Consider the following 14990-nt stretch of genomic DNA (forward strand, 5'->3'; position numbering starts at 1 on the left):
TATAAGGCTTGTCTGTGCATCAAATACTTAAAGAGAAGATGTTCACATTCTTTACAAGTTCGTTACTAAAAGTACCTCATGGTCTTTCTGAAAATGAGAAGCAATATTGGATAAAAAATAAATAAATATGCTGTGAAAATACCCATATGTATATATTTTTTGAGAGGGGGGAGAGGGCGGAGAGAAAGAATCCCAAGCAGGCTCCACACCCATCATGGAGCCCAATAAGGCGCTTGACCTCATGACCCCAAGATGATGAACTGAGCCGAAATCAAGTCAGATGCTTAACCAAATGAGCCACCCAGGTGCCCCAAGATATTCATATTTTTGTTGACAAAACACAAGCCCGAGTTATGAAAATGTGTGCCTTGTATCCGAGATGCCTTCTTAGGTTTCATAGCCCTGGATGAATGGCTGTTGGCTAAATAATGTTAACATTATTGATATTAAGACACCATTAGAAAAATGTGAACCATTGGGGGTGTCTGGGTGTCTTGGTTCAGTTAAATGTCCGACTCTTGATTTTGACTCACGTCATGATCTCAGGGTCCTGGGATTAAGCCCCACGCTGGGCTCCTCACTTGGCAGGGAGTCTGCTTGAGATTCTCTCCCTCTTCCCTTGCCCCTCCCCTGGCTCTCCTCTCAAATAAATAAATAAATCTTAAAAAAAAAAAAAGATCTATTGGATTCTCTGGATCATACCCATAGTTTTGTTTTTTATAAAACTTATATTCCCTTATGTCATACTAACATACAATGGGATTTTGTTCTCTGTAGTATTCATGACTTTAATTTTTTTTCCCTTCATATGGGTTATACCTCTTAATTATCATTTGTTTACTTCTACACATCTTTATACTATAAACTTTTATTAGAATAAATATACTAACAAGTTAGGAATTAATGGTTATCTTTTCACTGTAATATAATTTGGCTTAGCACTTGCACAATTACACAAAACACTGCTTACAACTGGGTCTTTTTGAGGGTATGAATTCTACACTAATTCATTTAAAAGTAATATAAAATGCTGTATTTACCTGTGGTCCTCATTTGTAGCTATTAAGCTGGACACGTTCCGTAATATCCCACCTCCACTTTCAATAATGGCTAAAGTATTTGTCTGGCTTCGGTAAGTGAGAGTGCCAACCAGAAACGCAAGCGCACCATCTACAGCACATATATCAGCTTTATTCTCAGTGCAATGTGCTGACAAGTTCCATAAGGCACTCAATACGCTTTTGAGGGTTGATTCCTATTAAGAAATAGAACATGTGTCATCTAATTAGAGTTGGAATATGCCTCTTACAAATTCTATGTTTACTTCTATTGAATAAGTTGTTATTGTTATTACTTATCTCCCCTGCTACTCACCCCTCATGGGCAAAGTTAGGCACTCTCCATTTAGAAAAACTGATAAAATACCAAATGGAATTTAAGTAAATGATATCCCCATAGAACAAGCAGAACACAATACTAAACTAATGACCTTTTTGAACTTTACTCTAAGTGTTTAGATGACACACGTATCTTATAAGAGCTCATACTAGAATATGAAACAGAACTGATGTATATTCTGAAAAGAACATTTGCATGATAATAAAACCAGGAAAAAAAACCCCTCTACAAGCTGATATGGAAAGATGTCTAAAACATATTATTAAATAAAAAGAGCAAATTGCAGAGCAGTATGTACAATATTCTGTTTGTAGAAAAAGCACACATATATACTTATATGTGGTTGATTCAAAAGTAACAATGTAACTTATTAAAAAGTAAGCATACTGAAAAACTCCAATTTCTTAAAACTCCCAAAGGAACAAAGTAATTCCAGAAACTAGAACTTCCTTAGTATATAACATCATAGCAAGCTGTCAAATTGTAATTGCTACAAAAACAAAACACTGAGTATATAATTAAGGATATTTGGTTAAAACTCGCCATAATCCTGATGTCAGCTTTTCTTGTTACTATAAATCAACTAAGGAACAAAACACTCATTAAAAATCTACTGTGCCTATCACAATTAGAGGCACTCTAGAGGATACCAATGTGGCAAGCTGATACCTGCTAACAGTTTACTTAGGGGGAAAAAAAAAAGCAAAACCATACATGAACAAAGGAAAGATTACTGCTACCTGAATTTAATCAAATAAATATTTCATGGAGAGCAGCTCTGTAGAAGATAAGACCTGTACCTTCAGAGAGAAGACAGGTGCTCCTGGCATGGAAGTGGGAATCAGCAAGGGAGGACTGAAGAATAGAAAGAAGACACAGAGGAGATCCAAGTCCATGCTGGGGAGCAGTGTTAGGTCAGGTGAGATGGTAAAAGGCGGCCTTGAATGTCAGGGCAAACACTTTGGGACTGACCCAATAAATAGCTAGCCACCTTATTCTCTTCATCAGGAAATTAAGAGAATCTAGGAGCAAATACTATTTGTCAGGAGGCAGGGAAGAAGTGCTTTCACCAATCGAGATGTGAGAAGGTTAAGAGCTCAATTTTAATTACACTGTGATTGTCAAGGTAAAAATGGGACATTCAAAATATCCTGGGAACAGAGAAAACAGCAACAGTTTAGAGGTATAAGTGAGCTCAACTACAAATGGCCCAGAGGTCAGAGGTGAGAGGTAAAGGTAGGAAAACGCAAGTTGCTCTCTACGAGACTACGTGTAGAGGAAAGGGTTTTGTTTCAAAGAAGCTTTATAGTTAGAATTAGAGGAGAAATGATTAGAAGTTGTAAGTATAGGTGGTAAAAACAAAGGAAGGAATTTCAATAAGTTATGTGATTCAAAAGTATCAAATATAGGTGTAGGTAGAAAAGAAACCCCAGTTAAAGTATAAACCTAGATTTTGTTAAGAAGCAAGATCAGAAGGAACTGAAGAAGGTATGGCCAGTGAAGAAATGGAGCCGGTGATTTGTTCAGTGTTTTGGTTGCTACAGGAAAAAGAGAAACACTGCAGGAGTTACAAGAAGCAAAAGAAAAGTTGTTTGTTTGTTTTCTTAATTTTCAAAACACTGGGCTTCTTATAGAGATAGTTGAAACAAAAAAACCATCTCTATACTCAGTAGAGAAGATACAGAAGATAGGAGTAAGGGACTAATGTATTTTTTTTCTAAGATTTTATTTATTTGAGAGCGAGAGAATGAAAGAGAGAGAGAGATCACGAGCAGGGGGGAGGCTGAGGGAGAAGCAGACTCCTCGCTGAGCAGGGAGCCTGCTGCAGGACTCCATCCCAGGACCCTGGGATCATGACCTGAGCCAAAGGCAGACACTTAACCAACTGAGCCACCCATGCACCCAGGGACTAACAGCTTTGAGTAAACAGCAATGCTTGGGGCACAGAGTGCAGGGAAGGAAAGGTTCTGTGTAGAAAAGTAGGAGCCTACTTAATGAAGTTAAAATGAGGCAATGCATGGGGATATGGGAGGTAGTTCTGACTCTCCTGGTCATTAGTAGTAAAGCTGAAAAGGAAGAGATGAATTAAAAAGAGAATGTTCAGAATGACTATTGCATTGAATGCAGAAAAGGAGGAAAAAAGTAAATTCTAACACTGTTAACCAGAAGCAGGCCCAAACCAGAATTGGAGACATTATAAATTTCTGCTGAGCCAGTTTTTCCAAGATTGGGCTTACATTAAAAATTTATAGGGGTGCTGGGTGGCTCAGTCTTTAAGCGTCTGCCTTCGGCTCAGTCACAATCCCAGGGTCCTGGATGGAGCCCCGCATTGGGCTCCCTGCTCCGGGGGAAGCCTGCTTCTCCCTCTCCCACTCCCCCTGCTTGTGTTCCCTCTCTCGCTGTGTCTCTGTCAAATAAATAAATAAAATCTTTTAAAAAAATAAAGAAAAAAAGGAAAAAAATTTATAGATGAATTTATGGATGATGATCTTTAAAATACTACTCTTCCTTTAGAAGAACAGGGTATGTCTTTCCATTTATTACGGTCTTCTGCATTTCTCAGTAGGAGGAATCTTTTATTTTAGCTTTCTCAGTTTGTAGCAACTATTTGTATAAAGATCTTTGAGGTCCTTGAAAGATAAAGTCATGAACTCTTAGCAACAGTACAAATTCCCATAATACATACAAACACATTAAATCTTTCTGAAAATATACACACTTAATTAGGAGTCTTAAAGTGTGGACACTAATTTTTTGGTATAATTTTATTGAGGTATACTTGGAGAACAATAAACTGCACATATTTCAAATGTGCAATATGATCACTTTTGATGTATGAGCATACCCATGAAACCATCACTACATTCAAGATAACAAACATTTGTATCATCTCCCCAAATTTCCTAGTACCCTCTTGTAATCTACTCTCAGCCTCAGGCAACTACTGATCTGTTTTCTGTCATTATAGATTATTGCATGTATCAATAGTTCATTTTTTAAATAGCCAAATAGTGTTACATTGCGGACATCCCATAATTTGTTTACCCATTCACCTGTTGATAGACATTAGAATTACTTCTAGTTTTTGGTTATCAAACAGTATTGCTGTGAACATCTGCGTTTAAGACTTTGTGCAAATAGAGGTTTTGTTTTTTCTTAGGTAAATACTTAGGACTGGAATGGCTGGATTGTGTGGTTGGTATATATTTAACTTTGAAACACCATCAAATGTTCTTCAAAGTGATATACCATCTTACATTCCCACCAGCAGTGCATGAGAATTCCAGCTGCTTAACATCCTTGACAACACTTGGTTAATCTTTTACATTTTAACCAATATAATATATGTAATGGTATCTCACTGTAGTTTTTTTTTCCCCCCACTGTAGTTTTAATTTGTATTTCCCTCATGACTAATGATGTTGAGTATCTTTTCAAGTGCTTAAGGGCCTTTTGTATATCTTCTTTCCTGCAAGAAATACAAGTGTTCTGCTGATTCAAGAGTGTTTTAAAGGTATTTTTGTGCAGATCCTAAGTATATTTGAATATTATCATTATAACCATTTTTTTAGTTGAATACTTTTCTTATTTCTAATGATTTTTCAGTTGATTTTCTTGGGGTTTCCAGGTATAAAATAATTTCACAAAAATACATAAACAAATAAAAACTGAAAATTCTTTGCCTTCCCTAAAACGGAAATTTTGAGGAAAAAAATGTAGACTGTAGGTCTAGGGGGACTGGTTGGGTAAAGGAAGCCCAGATTAGTCTAAGAAGTTCTGCTTAGTCCCTCCCAAATTTCAAGTTTAATTTTTTCTTTTTAAATTAGCTTAGTTTCTGAAGTAGATTTGCCACCTGGTGATATTTCCTTTTGTAAACAAATTATTATTTGAGGAATTCCTTACCCTTGGGTCTGATCACCTCTTGATATGGTGACTATCAAAACTAAGGACTCTGGAGAGCAAAGAGGTAACAGTGACCCCATGTACACAGTGATTCTCCACTGGGGGTGATTTTCTCCCTTTGCCCCTCCGGGGCACCTTTGGTAATACTGGAGACATTTTTGACGGTCATGACTGAGGGGAAGTGTATTGGTATCTAGCGGGCAAAGGCCGAAGATGCTAAATATCCTACAAAACACAGGTCAGTCCCTTAAAACAATTATCTGGTCCAAGATGCCAATAGTGTCAAACCTGAAAAACCCTGACTTAACCTAGGCTGCTTTGTACAATCTTTTCCATCTTAATACTTTATGAGTTTGGAGTCGTCTAAGACTAAGAACTGGTGAGATAAGCAGGACAGAAATTAGGGAATCTCAAGGGTGGGAAAGGGTAACAAAAAACTAACCAAAAATGAAATCCAAATTAGAATGTTAAATGTTTCCAAAGGTACCTTTTTAACTTCCAGAGCACATTCCATCAATGCTTTCACACTTCCAACTTCACGCAATGTCTTTTTACTATTTACATCTGCTCGCCAAGACAAATTCCTCAAAACACTTGCAATAACCTGCAAATGAAATTTTAGAATAATTTGAATATAAAATAATTTATAGTTGTTTTGTTTTTAATGCTAGTGGTAAGAGTAGACATCTACTAATAAAGAAATTCCTCCTAAATGCTAATACAGTGCCAAAAGGAATTTCTACAATTATTTTCCTTTATTCTGGTGTTAATGTAACCATAATTGAAACATGAGACACTAAATACTGAGCCACAGTTTAAATTAATCTAAATCAGGATATTAACCCACTAATATCTAAGAAAAACATTTGAAATTCTAACTGGTACCTGCTGTAAGTCCTCACTTTCAGATTTTAGTTGGGCCACAAGCGCTCTCATGCAGCCTTTCATAGAGCAGAGTGTAGCCTGTAAAATTAGAAATGGAACAGAGGGTCAATAACAAGACAACCTGAAGCTGTGCTTTATTTTTGACTAATAAACTTCAAATCTAGTTTTAATTGTCTCATTTTAATCATCCTAGTATTTTACCCATAAAAGCCCCAGAACCAGGTTACAGAAAGGAAGCCTTTTGCTATCTGTTCCTTTCCTAATAAACTGGAAAAATAAAATGAGTAAATGATAAGAAATGATAAGCAAAGGGTTTTGAAGTAAAGTCTCTTCTTTGGATGGAAGCGATATATGTATAACACATCTGTCATCAGAATTTTTAAACACTTGTTCTCGTTCCTGGGAATAGTATTCAAATGCAATTACATAAACCCACTGTGTTCCATCTTTTGCCTTTGTTTAGGCATAAGACAACCTACTGAGTAAAACTATGCAGTGGTGTGTGAAGTTCAGTTTTTTTTTTTTTTTTAATCAGTGTTTAATGAGGAGAGTGAAAAAAGAAAATTAGTGAAAACTAGTTTGTATGAAACTAACTCATACCAGAGATATCTTAAGAAATGGATCTTATAAAACATACCTTGTTGGCTACATCTCCAAAAGTCAAGTTTGTCAAAGCCATTCCAGCATATCGTCTTAATGTAATACTGTAGTGGTCATTAGTTAGCCCATACATTTCACAGTCCACTTGCAATAATTCTGCAATGGCCTGTAGTCCCCCTAATTTAAAAAGGGCAAGAGGAAAAAGACAGTAATCTAAAATAAAACAAGTGGCATCAAGTTTAAAAATTAATTATTAGGAAAACATCTCAAAGAAGGAGAATATATGTTTAAATACATCTTTAGAATTACAAGCTACAAAAACTGTTATAAAGAACTTCTGTGTAATGCTCAAAATACAACTGATAATGACTCCATTTTCTGCCAGTTCTCTCCACCCTCCAGACCCTTGCCTTACTGAGTGAAGTGAGCATTAAACTCTATTTACTGCATATAATATTATATCTTGTCATTGATGAAAAAGGCTATGTTCTAACACTAGGTGTTCCTGCATGAGGCAGAAAAAGGTAACTTATTTTTATTATTACAACTTTACAAACATTCTTCAATGTTATACACTGTGGCCTAATTACTTTAATGTTTTTTATTTGCCAAATAATTATCCTTAGGAATCCTGAGACTTTTAAATGAAACTGTGCATGAAGCAAAGCTTATTTTTTTAATGAAAAAGAATTATCTGTTCAACTTATTACTAAGTTCTATAAAACCATTTATTATTTATTATTTATATATTTAAAAAAATTTCTTAACTTTGATACTCACAAGTGTCAAATACCAACTACGCTAGGATTTAATATTTTCTTTCCCCTTGATTCCCACCACTGGGTATGCCTGACAATGCCCACAGTGGTCAACACTAGGAAGGCAAGGAGAAAAACGAAGGAAAAGGAAAGGGAAAGATAGAAAGGAAAGGGCAGTAACAAAACAGAACAAAAAAAACCCAAAAAAACAAAAAGAAAAAACAAAGGTAAAGCAAAATGGTGAGCGAGTAAATAAAAATAAAAATGTATTATGGAAGCTATTCAAAATATTTATCATCAATATTAATCATTATGGGACTGGGGATATTGTTTTGTCACAGAGAAGTGGTTTAGACAGAAAAAAGGAGGATGAACATAAACAGGCGATTCTTGGAAATTCTAAGTCTAGACAGTCAGGTTATTAATTTGGAAGAAGACCTGTACGTTTAGTATTTTCATAAATGATCTAGAAGGGTCAGTATGTAGAGGAATCCACAAGTTTGTAAAACAAAGTTCTAACTTGGGTCAAGAATTCCAAGCCAGGAGAATTAACTGTAGAAGACTGGTGCAAATCTTTATGACTAGCAGCAATGACAGATGAGTTTGAATGCAGATAAGTGAAGATTACTTTGGTTAAGGAAAACCCAAACCATATTTAGAAAGATTTTCTTCCATCCACCCATGATAATGGAAAAATACATAGCCAGTGAACACAATACAGTCACTATTTTTATGGAGCTTATACATTAGAGCAAAAGCAGACCCTGAACAACTAATTTAGGCGTAACAGACTGTGTAGAAGCACAGGGAAAGGTAACAGGTGGACTTACCCTAGATTAAGAGTATCAAGAAAAAGGCTGAGGAAATAATGTTTAGGTTAAGAAAGACTTAAAGGTGAATGAGTATCTAAAACAGGTGGGGCAGGAATAACAGAAAAGCATTTTAGGCAGATGAAAAACAGTATGTGCAAGAGCCCTTGAGCCTGAAATACACAGCAATAAGGAGAAAGTCTCAAGATGAGGCTACAAAATGGGTAGAGGCCGTATCGTGCAAGACTTTGTATGTCACACCAAGGATTTCTGACAGGGGAAGGAATAATTAAATGTACATTCTAAATAGATTCCTGTGGTTGCAGGATGCAGAATGGATAATTGGAAGTGGGGAGCCAAGACAAAGATCTGCAGAGTAGGAGAGAAGATAGTGGCCTGAACTAGGGATAGAAAGAAGAGCAGTGATTTGAGATAAATTTAAGAAGCAGAATTACAGTACTCAGTTACTAAATGCAGGGGATAAGGAGGATAGAGTTATGGGATGTCTTCCGAGATTCTGGCCTGAGGAACTGGGTTGACTGCCATGCCATTTTCTGAGAAAAAGAACCCTGGAAGAGACAAGAGTTTTGGAGTTGAAGGAGATAACAAGTTCAGTTGGGGCAGTTGAGTTAAAAATGTCTGAAAAACCATCTAAGTGAAGATGTCAGATGAAGAATTTGATAGTGTGTCTAAAACTCAGGAGAGAGAATGTGGATTAACATGTAAATCTGAAAAACACTGTAGCTGAAGCTATGGATTGGAGGATATTGTTTAGAGAGAGACGAAGAAAACCTAGGACAGAGCTTTGAGGAATTCCCACCATTTAATACTTGAGTAAAAGAGGAGGAGCCAGTAAAAGAGTTGAGGGTTTTGACTCAGGAAATTGACTTGGGAGTGACTGATGATCTAAAGACCACGGCCCTGTATACTGGTAAGATCACCAAGATGTTGATCGTTATAAAGCAGGCTATTGATACCAAAACAAACATACTATGCTTTGTGCCTATATAAAATCCTGCGTGGTGTGGCAATATCTGTGATACTTTCTTAAGAAAGGTGAAATAATCTAATAAAGAAGGTCTCAAGAAGGCACTAAATGAAGAAAGAGTTTTTTTTGAATGGAAAAACTGAAACACTTAGGACTTGATTCTGAAAACAAAGATTAAAGAAGGATATGGTCAATATCAACAAAACCATGAAGAAAAAAGAACATTCAATAAAATTTAGGATATCAGATAAAAGAGAGTCTTTTATGATTTCAGGCAAATGAAAACTTTCTGTAAATTTTAAGGCAACGAATAAAATTCGTATGTCAAAACTACAAATGGATTCACAAAAATATGATGTGAATTCATGACTGATAGAATAAAAAACAGATTGCCCTTAGAAAAGTTAGGCTGTTTCAAGGTAATGCAAAGATGATAAGCATATTCTTTCACATTTTGCTCAGTGTCTATGTTTAAAAAAAGTGGTCCAGATGGACCAGATATTATTCAATGTGCGATCTCATAACCTTAAAGCTAGTAGAGGACCAACAGTTTCAACAGAAACCATGCAACAGAACCCTTAGACTTATGTATATAAAAAAGATAACAGAAAGATGACACTTAGTTTTAAAAAGTATATTATTTTCCTTTTACTTGGGTTAGATAGTCACCATTAGCATGAAATGCCTCATTCTAAAATAAACATTAGGGGCCCAACATAAATAGTCTATATATTGGTGTTTCACAAAATTTACTGATCATAAGAATCACCTAGGCCACTAATTAAATGATTTCTAGGTACCCCTCTGGAGATTCTGCTTTACTAAGCTTGCTTGCTACAGGGCCAGAGAATCTATATGTTTTGACAAGTATCTCTGTGATTGTTATGATCTAGTTTGGAAATACTAATACAAATAAATCGTGAGTTCCTTTAAAGTCAGAACCATATCTTCACCATTTTTACTAGCACAGTTTCTGGGACAGAGCTGGGACTTAATCAATGTATACATCACTGACAGCATAGTCTAAAACCTGCAACTCTAACAGGTGCAAACCTAAGTGACTTTGATAAGTTGTAGAATCTTCTTGTATGTACAAATGACAGTTCCAGCTGACTGGGCTCAGGAATTTCCCTTCATCTATTTGGGACTTCATTCCTCCTTATCCCTCACTGTCAGATACCTTGTGCTTCCTTACTCCATCTCCCCACAATCCACAAACCTTGATTTATCTTTTGCTTTGTGCAACTTTAGAGGCTAGGAATGAGAAGAAAGTAATCCCCTGTGGCTCTGTCCCCAACAGTCACACCCCCAGAGGCCCCATCCTGCTCCTCACCTGAAAGCCCCTGCCCTAGCTCCTGTGATGAAATGCCCCGGGTAGCCTTCCTACCTGAAGAAGGAAGAGGAACAAATACTGAGTCTAGGTTTTACTTTGAAATTCAGATTCATGTGTCAGTCCTAGTCTACAGTTCATTGGAACACAGGGACATTTACAGAAAAACCTTTGCCGTAGTTTAAAATTGGATTAGTTTTCTTATTTATTCAAGATTTTTATCTGCTTCCCATTATTACTAGCATTAAAAAAATAACCAAACATAAAATTTTCACAAATGCTGAGACTGCTGAGGAGGGGAGAACCCATAAGACCACACTCAGTTCCACAGGAGGCTGGGGGATGGGGGAAGGAAAGAGAATCAGACGGGCCAACTGCAAGGGCCTGTGGGAAGAAAAGCATGGCTGGAGGGCAGGCCTGAGATCACAAAGTACACAGTCCCCCATAGTGATGACTCTGAAGGAGACAACACTCATTTTTGGCCGTGCAGGTTTTCTGTGTTTAAGAGTCTCATGATTTTGTGACTTTTAAGATAAATGATGAATGACAATGATGAGGGTGGTAGGAATACAAAGTGGGGCTGGGATGTAATGTAAAATAAACAGCACAAAAAGCAAGGGCACAGCTACACTAAGATGGGAACTCAGTGTACAGTTCTTGCTTGTGGCACAACTAGACAGATCCAGTTCACATGAGATGGCTCAGCATGATGCAATTTATAAATACCACATGTGCAAAATGAACCTAGAAATCAAAGAAAAACCGTTACATGACAAACGGGGTGCACAAAAATGCAGGTTATAAAAGGTTTAGAGTGTGTGATAACACATACATAAAAGAGTAATCCTTCCAAAATTAGTGGAATATTTCTAACTTAAATTAGAGCATAATGCTTTTCTTCATTAACCAGTTTCAAAGATACCATGCCACTTATCATGAAAATCCAGTAAGTACTGATAACCATGAAGAGAAATGAGAATCTTAATAATAATTTCTTCTGGTGTCCATCAGAAGTGATTGAGTTCAAGAACAATCACGTAGCTCCGCATTTCAAAATAATTTAAATTACCCTCCCCATCAACTATCACGTAGGGTCTACCGTGGGAACAGGGGCAAGGAGTGGCCCACTTAGTAATTTTTCTAATTGTTGGCTAAGATTTTGAAAAGACAAGTTAGTTTATACAGGGTAGCAGTTTCTATCATTAAGAACCTTTCCTCCTCTGGAAACCAGGGCATAATCATTTGCTATAAGGAGGAAGAAGGTGGTAACAGAAATTAGTGGCCTTATACCCAATTCAACGATGATGAAAAATCTTCAGTACCCTTCTATGGCATTAAGAAACATTTCTGTCTTACCAAGTTCATTCATTGCATGTCTATGCTCTTCATCAAATGAAAGTTTCATTAGAACACACACAGCAGGACAGATCTGATGTTCAACAGGGGCTGGCACTGAAAAATAAAATTGACATAGACCATAATGCTTTGTTTTTTTCAAAAGCAACAATGTTTATTATATTTAAAAAAAAGCAGGGCTCCCTAATATATCCCTAATGCATAACAGTTTAGTAGATCAACAAGTATTTGCTGAATAGATAAATACTACCAACATGGAAAAGAAAATATGAGTAAAGGGCTTTTCTTGGTTCCAGAAAAATGTTTACTCCGTATCTTCCTTTAACTAACTCTGTTAGAATAAATCCCTTGCAGGTTTATACTATAACTCAAATAATAATTTAAAATTATGTTGAATATGTAAAAGAATAAAGACGCTTTGGTATAAAGCTGTTTTTGTTATAATTTCTATTTAAACTATTGTCACGAGTGTGGGTTAAAAGCACTCATTTGTGTACAAATATAGTAAAGAAATCTAGCAGAAACCTGTGGGGAAAGCTTACCATATAGACAGTAAACAAGAATCTAAAGAAGAGGTGTCCAAGAAAATGTACCTCCACATTTAATACCATGCACACAGTTTCAAAGCTCATTATTTGAAATAAAAATTTAAAAAGTAAGTCTATTTTTCAGAAGTAATATTTATTTAAGCATTTTGAGAACAGTTATTAAGATCACAAAATACAAGTTATTACATAATTGTGGATACCCACAGAAAAAAATCCAGAAAGACAATGTTCTCTCAGTAAAGTATCTTATTAGTTTTCTTTATCCCTAGGACAAAAAGATATAAAGGACTGTTTCTGCTATTTTCTTATTCTTGAAAATTTGTAAATTTTAAATAAATTCACCTTTATACCTAAGCTAAAAAAATCTGCTAAAGCTTCATAGAAGTGTTCTCACCATCACCCCTTCTACTGCTCCCTGAATCAACAGGTTGATCAATTGTCCCCTGTCCTGTGTGTGTGGATGTGTTTGTGTGTGTGTTCTTATCAGGTAAAAGGAAGGTCTTACCTTATATACTTGCTGCTTTTGGTTCTTGCTACAGGAATGAAGTAAGTTATGTCCCCAAGGGTCCCAATTCCTAACTTCCCTGCTCCTGATGGAGAGGAGTTGGTAGCCCAGGGTTTCTCCGCACAGAGCTGAGCTGATCACCCCAAGCAACTGGGACCTATCGCCTGAAGCAGGAGGGTGCAGTGGGAAGAGCACTGGGTTGACACTCAGAAGATCTGGCCTCTGTTCCTGGCTCTACCACTTACTAGCTATGAGGCTACAGGCAAGTCTTTTAGTGTCTCTGAGCCTCAGTTTCTTCATCTGTAAAATGGACATGATAATACCTTCCCTTCCTACTCCAGGAGTTTGTTGTAAAGCTCAAATAACACAACAGATTTAACGCAGCTTTGTATCCACTGAGTAGAGTGTTGTGCAAATGTAAAGATTATGGCTTGGTCACTAACCGCTGAAGGAACTAAAGTCACATTCTTGAGCTTAATCTATAAAATGGAAGGGATGGAAACATAATTGCTCAAGTTCTTTCTAGATTATTATGCTGTGACTATAAATCTCTCTTAATCTCTTGTTCTTTTTTGGTTGCATAGTACTGCATGTAACATTTTCCTTTACTATTTTTTTTTCCTAGAAAAATACAGACCTAAGTTTTAAACTATGTTAGCAGTGTAGATGGCTACTATAAATTTCCCATTCCAACTCATAAAGACAACATACTACCTAAAAAAGTTTTCATTTAAAAAATGTTTACATTTGCTTTTTGTAACATGCACTATAGGGAACATACTTGGATTTTTGTCCTGGTCCATGCCTTGTTCATGGGCTTCCTGCCACTCCCAACAGGTTTCACAGTAAGCTCGTATCTGTTCCAAAAGATGAAGGACTCGGATTTCACGCCTGCCTCTCTTGTCATCAGGCTGTGAGTGAATGATGTTGTGAAGTGCTGCACTGGCCCTGGCCCGAGCCTCTTTACTGCCCCGGGAATTTCCCAACAACACAGAGTCTTTGTCATTGCCATGTAAAAGCTGGATGAGGAGAGGAAGACATCCAGACTGTCGCATGGATATACAGCTGTCTTGGGAGCTAGACATAGCTAGCAAAGTTCGCGACATATCATCCTTATCATGAGTACCAAGCATTGACAACAATGAATACACCATTTCCACCTGTGGGCCAAATGAGTTTAGAAACAAAATTATGACTTTAATATCCAAACGCTAACACCAATGAAGTGATGAATGGGATATTTATTGTAACTCATTAAAAAGAAAAAACTCAAAACCCCTTTCTAGGATGAAGTAATGAGTATTATTTCAAAATCCATACCCATATTTCAAAATCCATCACCAATTTGTTTATATGAGTAAATAGAAGTAGGTGGCATACAGTGTTGAAAGAGAAAGTAGGTTCTCACATAAAGTGCTGTTTGTCTGGATCAGCTGGTCATAGTGAATGACAATTGATATCACACACACACACACACACAAAATGAGGAATGTGGTTTATTTAAATATTTTACATAATTTAAAAATTTTACTTCTTTTAATTTACAACTATAATCAATAAATAGAAAACGATTTCAACAATTATTATTTACTAAGTACTAGTTCTCGACAATCACTAACCCTTGCCAGATTATAATGTTAAAAGTGTATGATTTCTCCCTTAAACATACAAAAATATTTTGTCATAAAAAGAAGAATGCCATGATCACATAGGGAGTACAAGGCTAGGTAGGATTCTTAATTTTCTTTTTTTAAAGCATCCAGTAAGCACCAATTACTCTCTGACAATAAATTCTAAGGGTTTATTCAGAAGTAGAATAGAAATTGGAAAGAGTACCCAGTTATCCTGGATTGTAATTAGCCTCATTTCAAAGCCAGAGTCATTACATAAAAGTAGAGGCTATTATATAA

At 36.3% G+C, this 14990-nt stretch overlaps 1 protein-coding gene across 12 annotated transcripts in view; it reads right to left on the reverse strand.

Annotated features, from left to right (window-relative positions):
• The window catches only part of APC (APC regulator of Wnt signaling pathway), a 130875-nt gene that overhangs the window by 8863 nt on the left and 107022 nt on the right, over positions 1–14990 (reverse strand). For 6 of the 12 annotated variants that reach the window (XM_036087348.2, XM_036087339.2, XM_036087341.2 and 3 more), the window contains 7 exons: positions 13862–14240; positions 12028–12123; positions 10675–10728; positions 6824–6963; positions 6187–6264; positions 5789–5905; positions 1041–1255 (listed from right to left, as the gene is read on the reverse strand). In XM_036087348.2, coding sequence (XP_035943241.2) covers positions 1041–1255; positions 5789–5905; positions 6187–6264; positions 6824–6963; positions 10675–10728; positions 12028–12123; positions 13862–14240 — 1079 coding nt within the window. The remainder of the gene's footprint in view (positions 1–1040; positions 1256–5788; positions 5906–6186; positions 6265–6823; positions 6964–10674; positions 10729–12027; positions 12124–13861; positions 14241–14990) is intronic. The other 6 variants (XM_036087349.2, XM_078066942.1, XM_036087350.2 and 3 more) reach the window with 3 other exon arrangements.

The sequence above is a fragment of the Halichoerus grypus genome, chromosome 2, assembly GCF_964656455.1.
Source record: "Halichoerus grypus chromosome 2, mHalGry1.hap1.1, whole genome shotgun sequence".
NCBI classification, from domain to species: Eukaryota; Metazoa; Chordata; class Mammalia; order Carnivora; family Phocidae; genus Halichoerus; species Halichoerus grypus.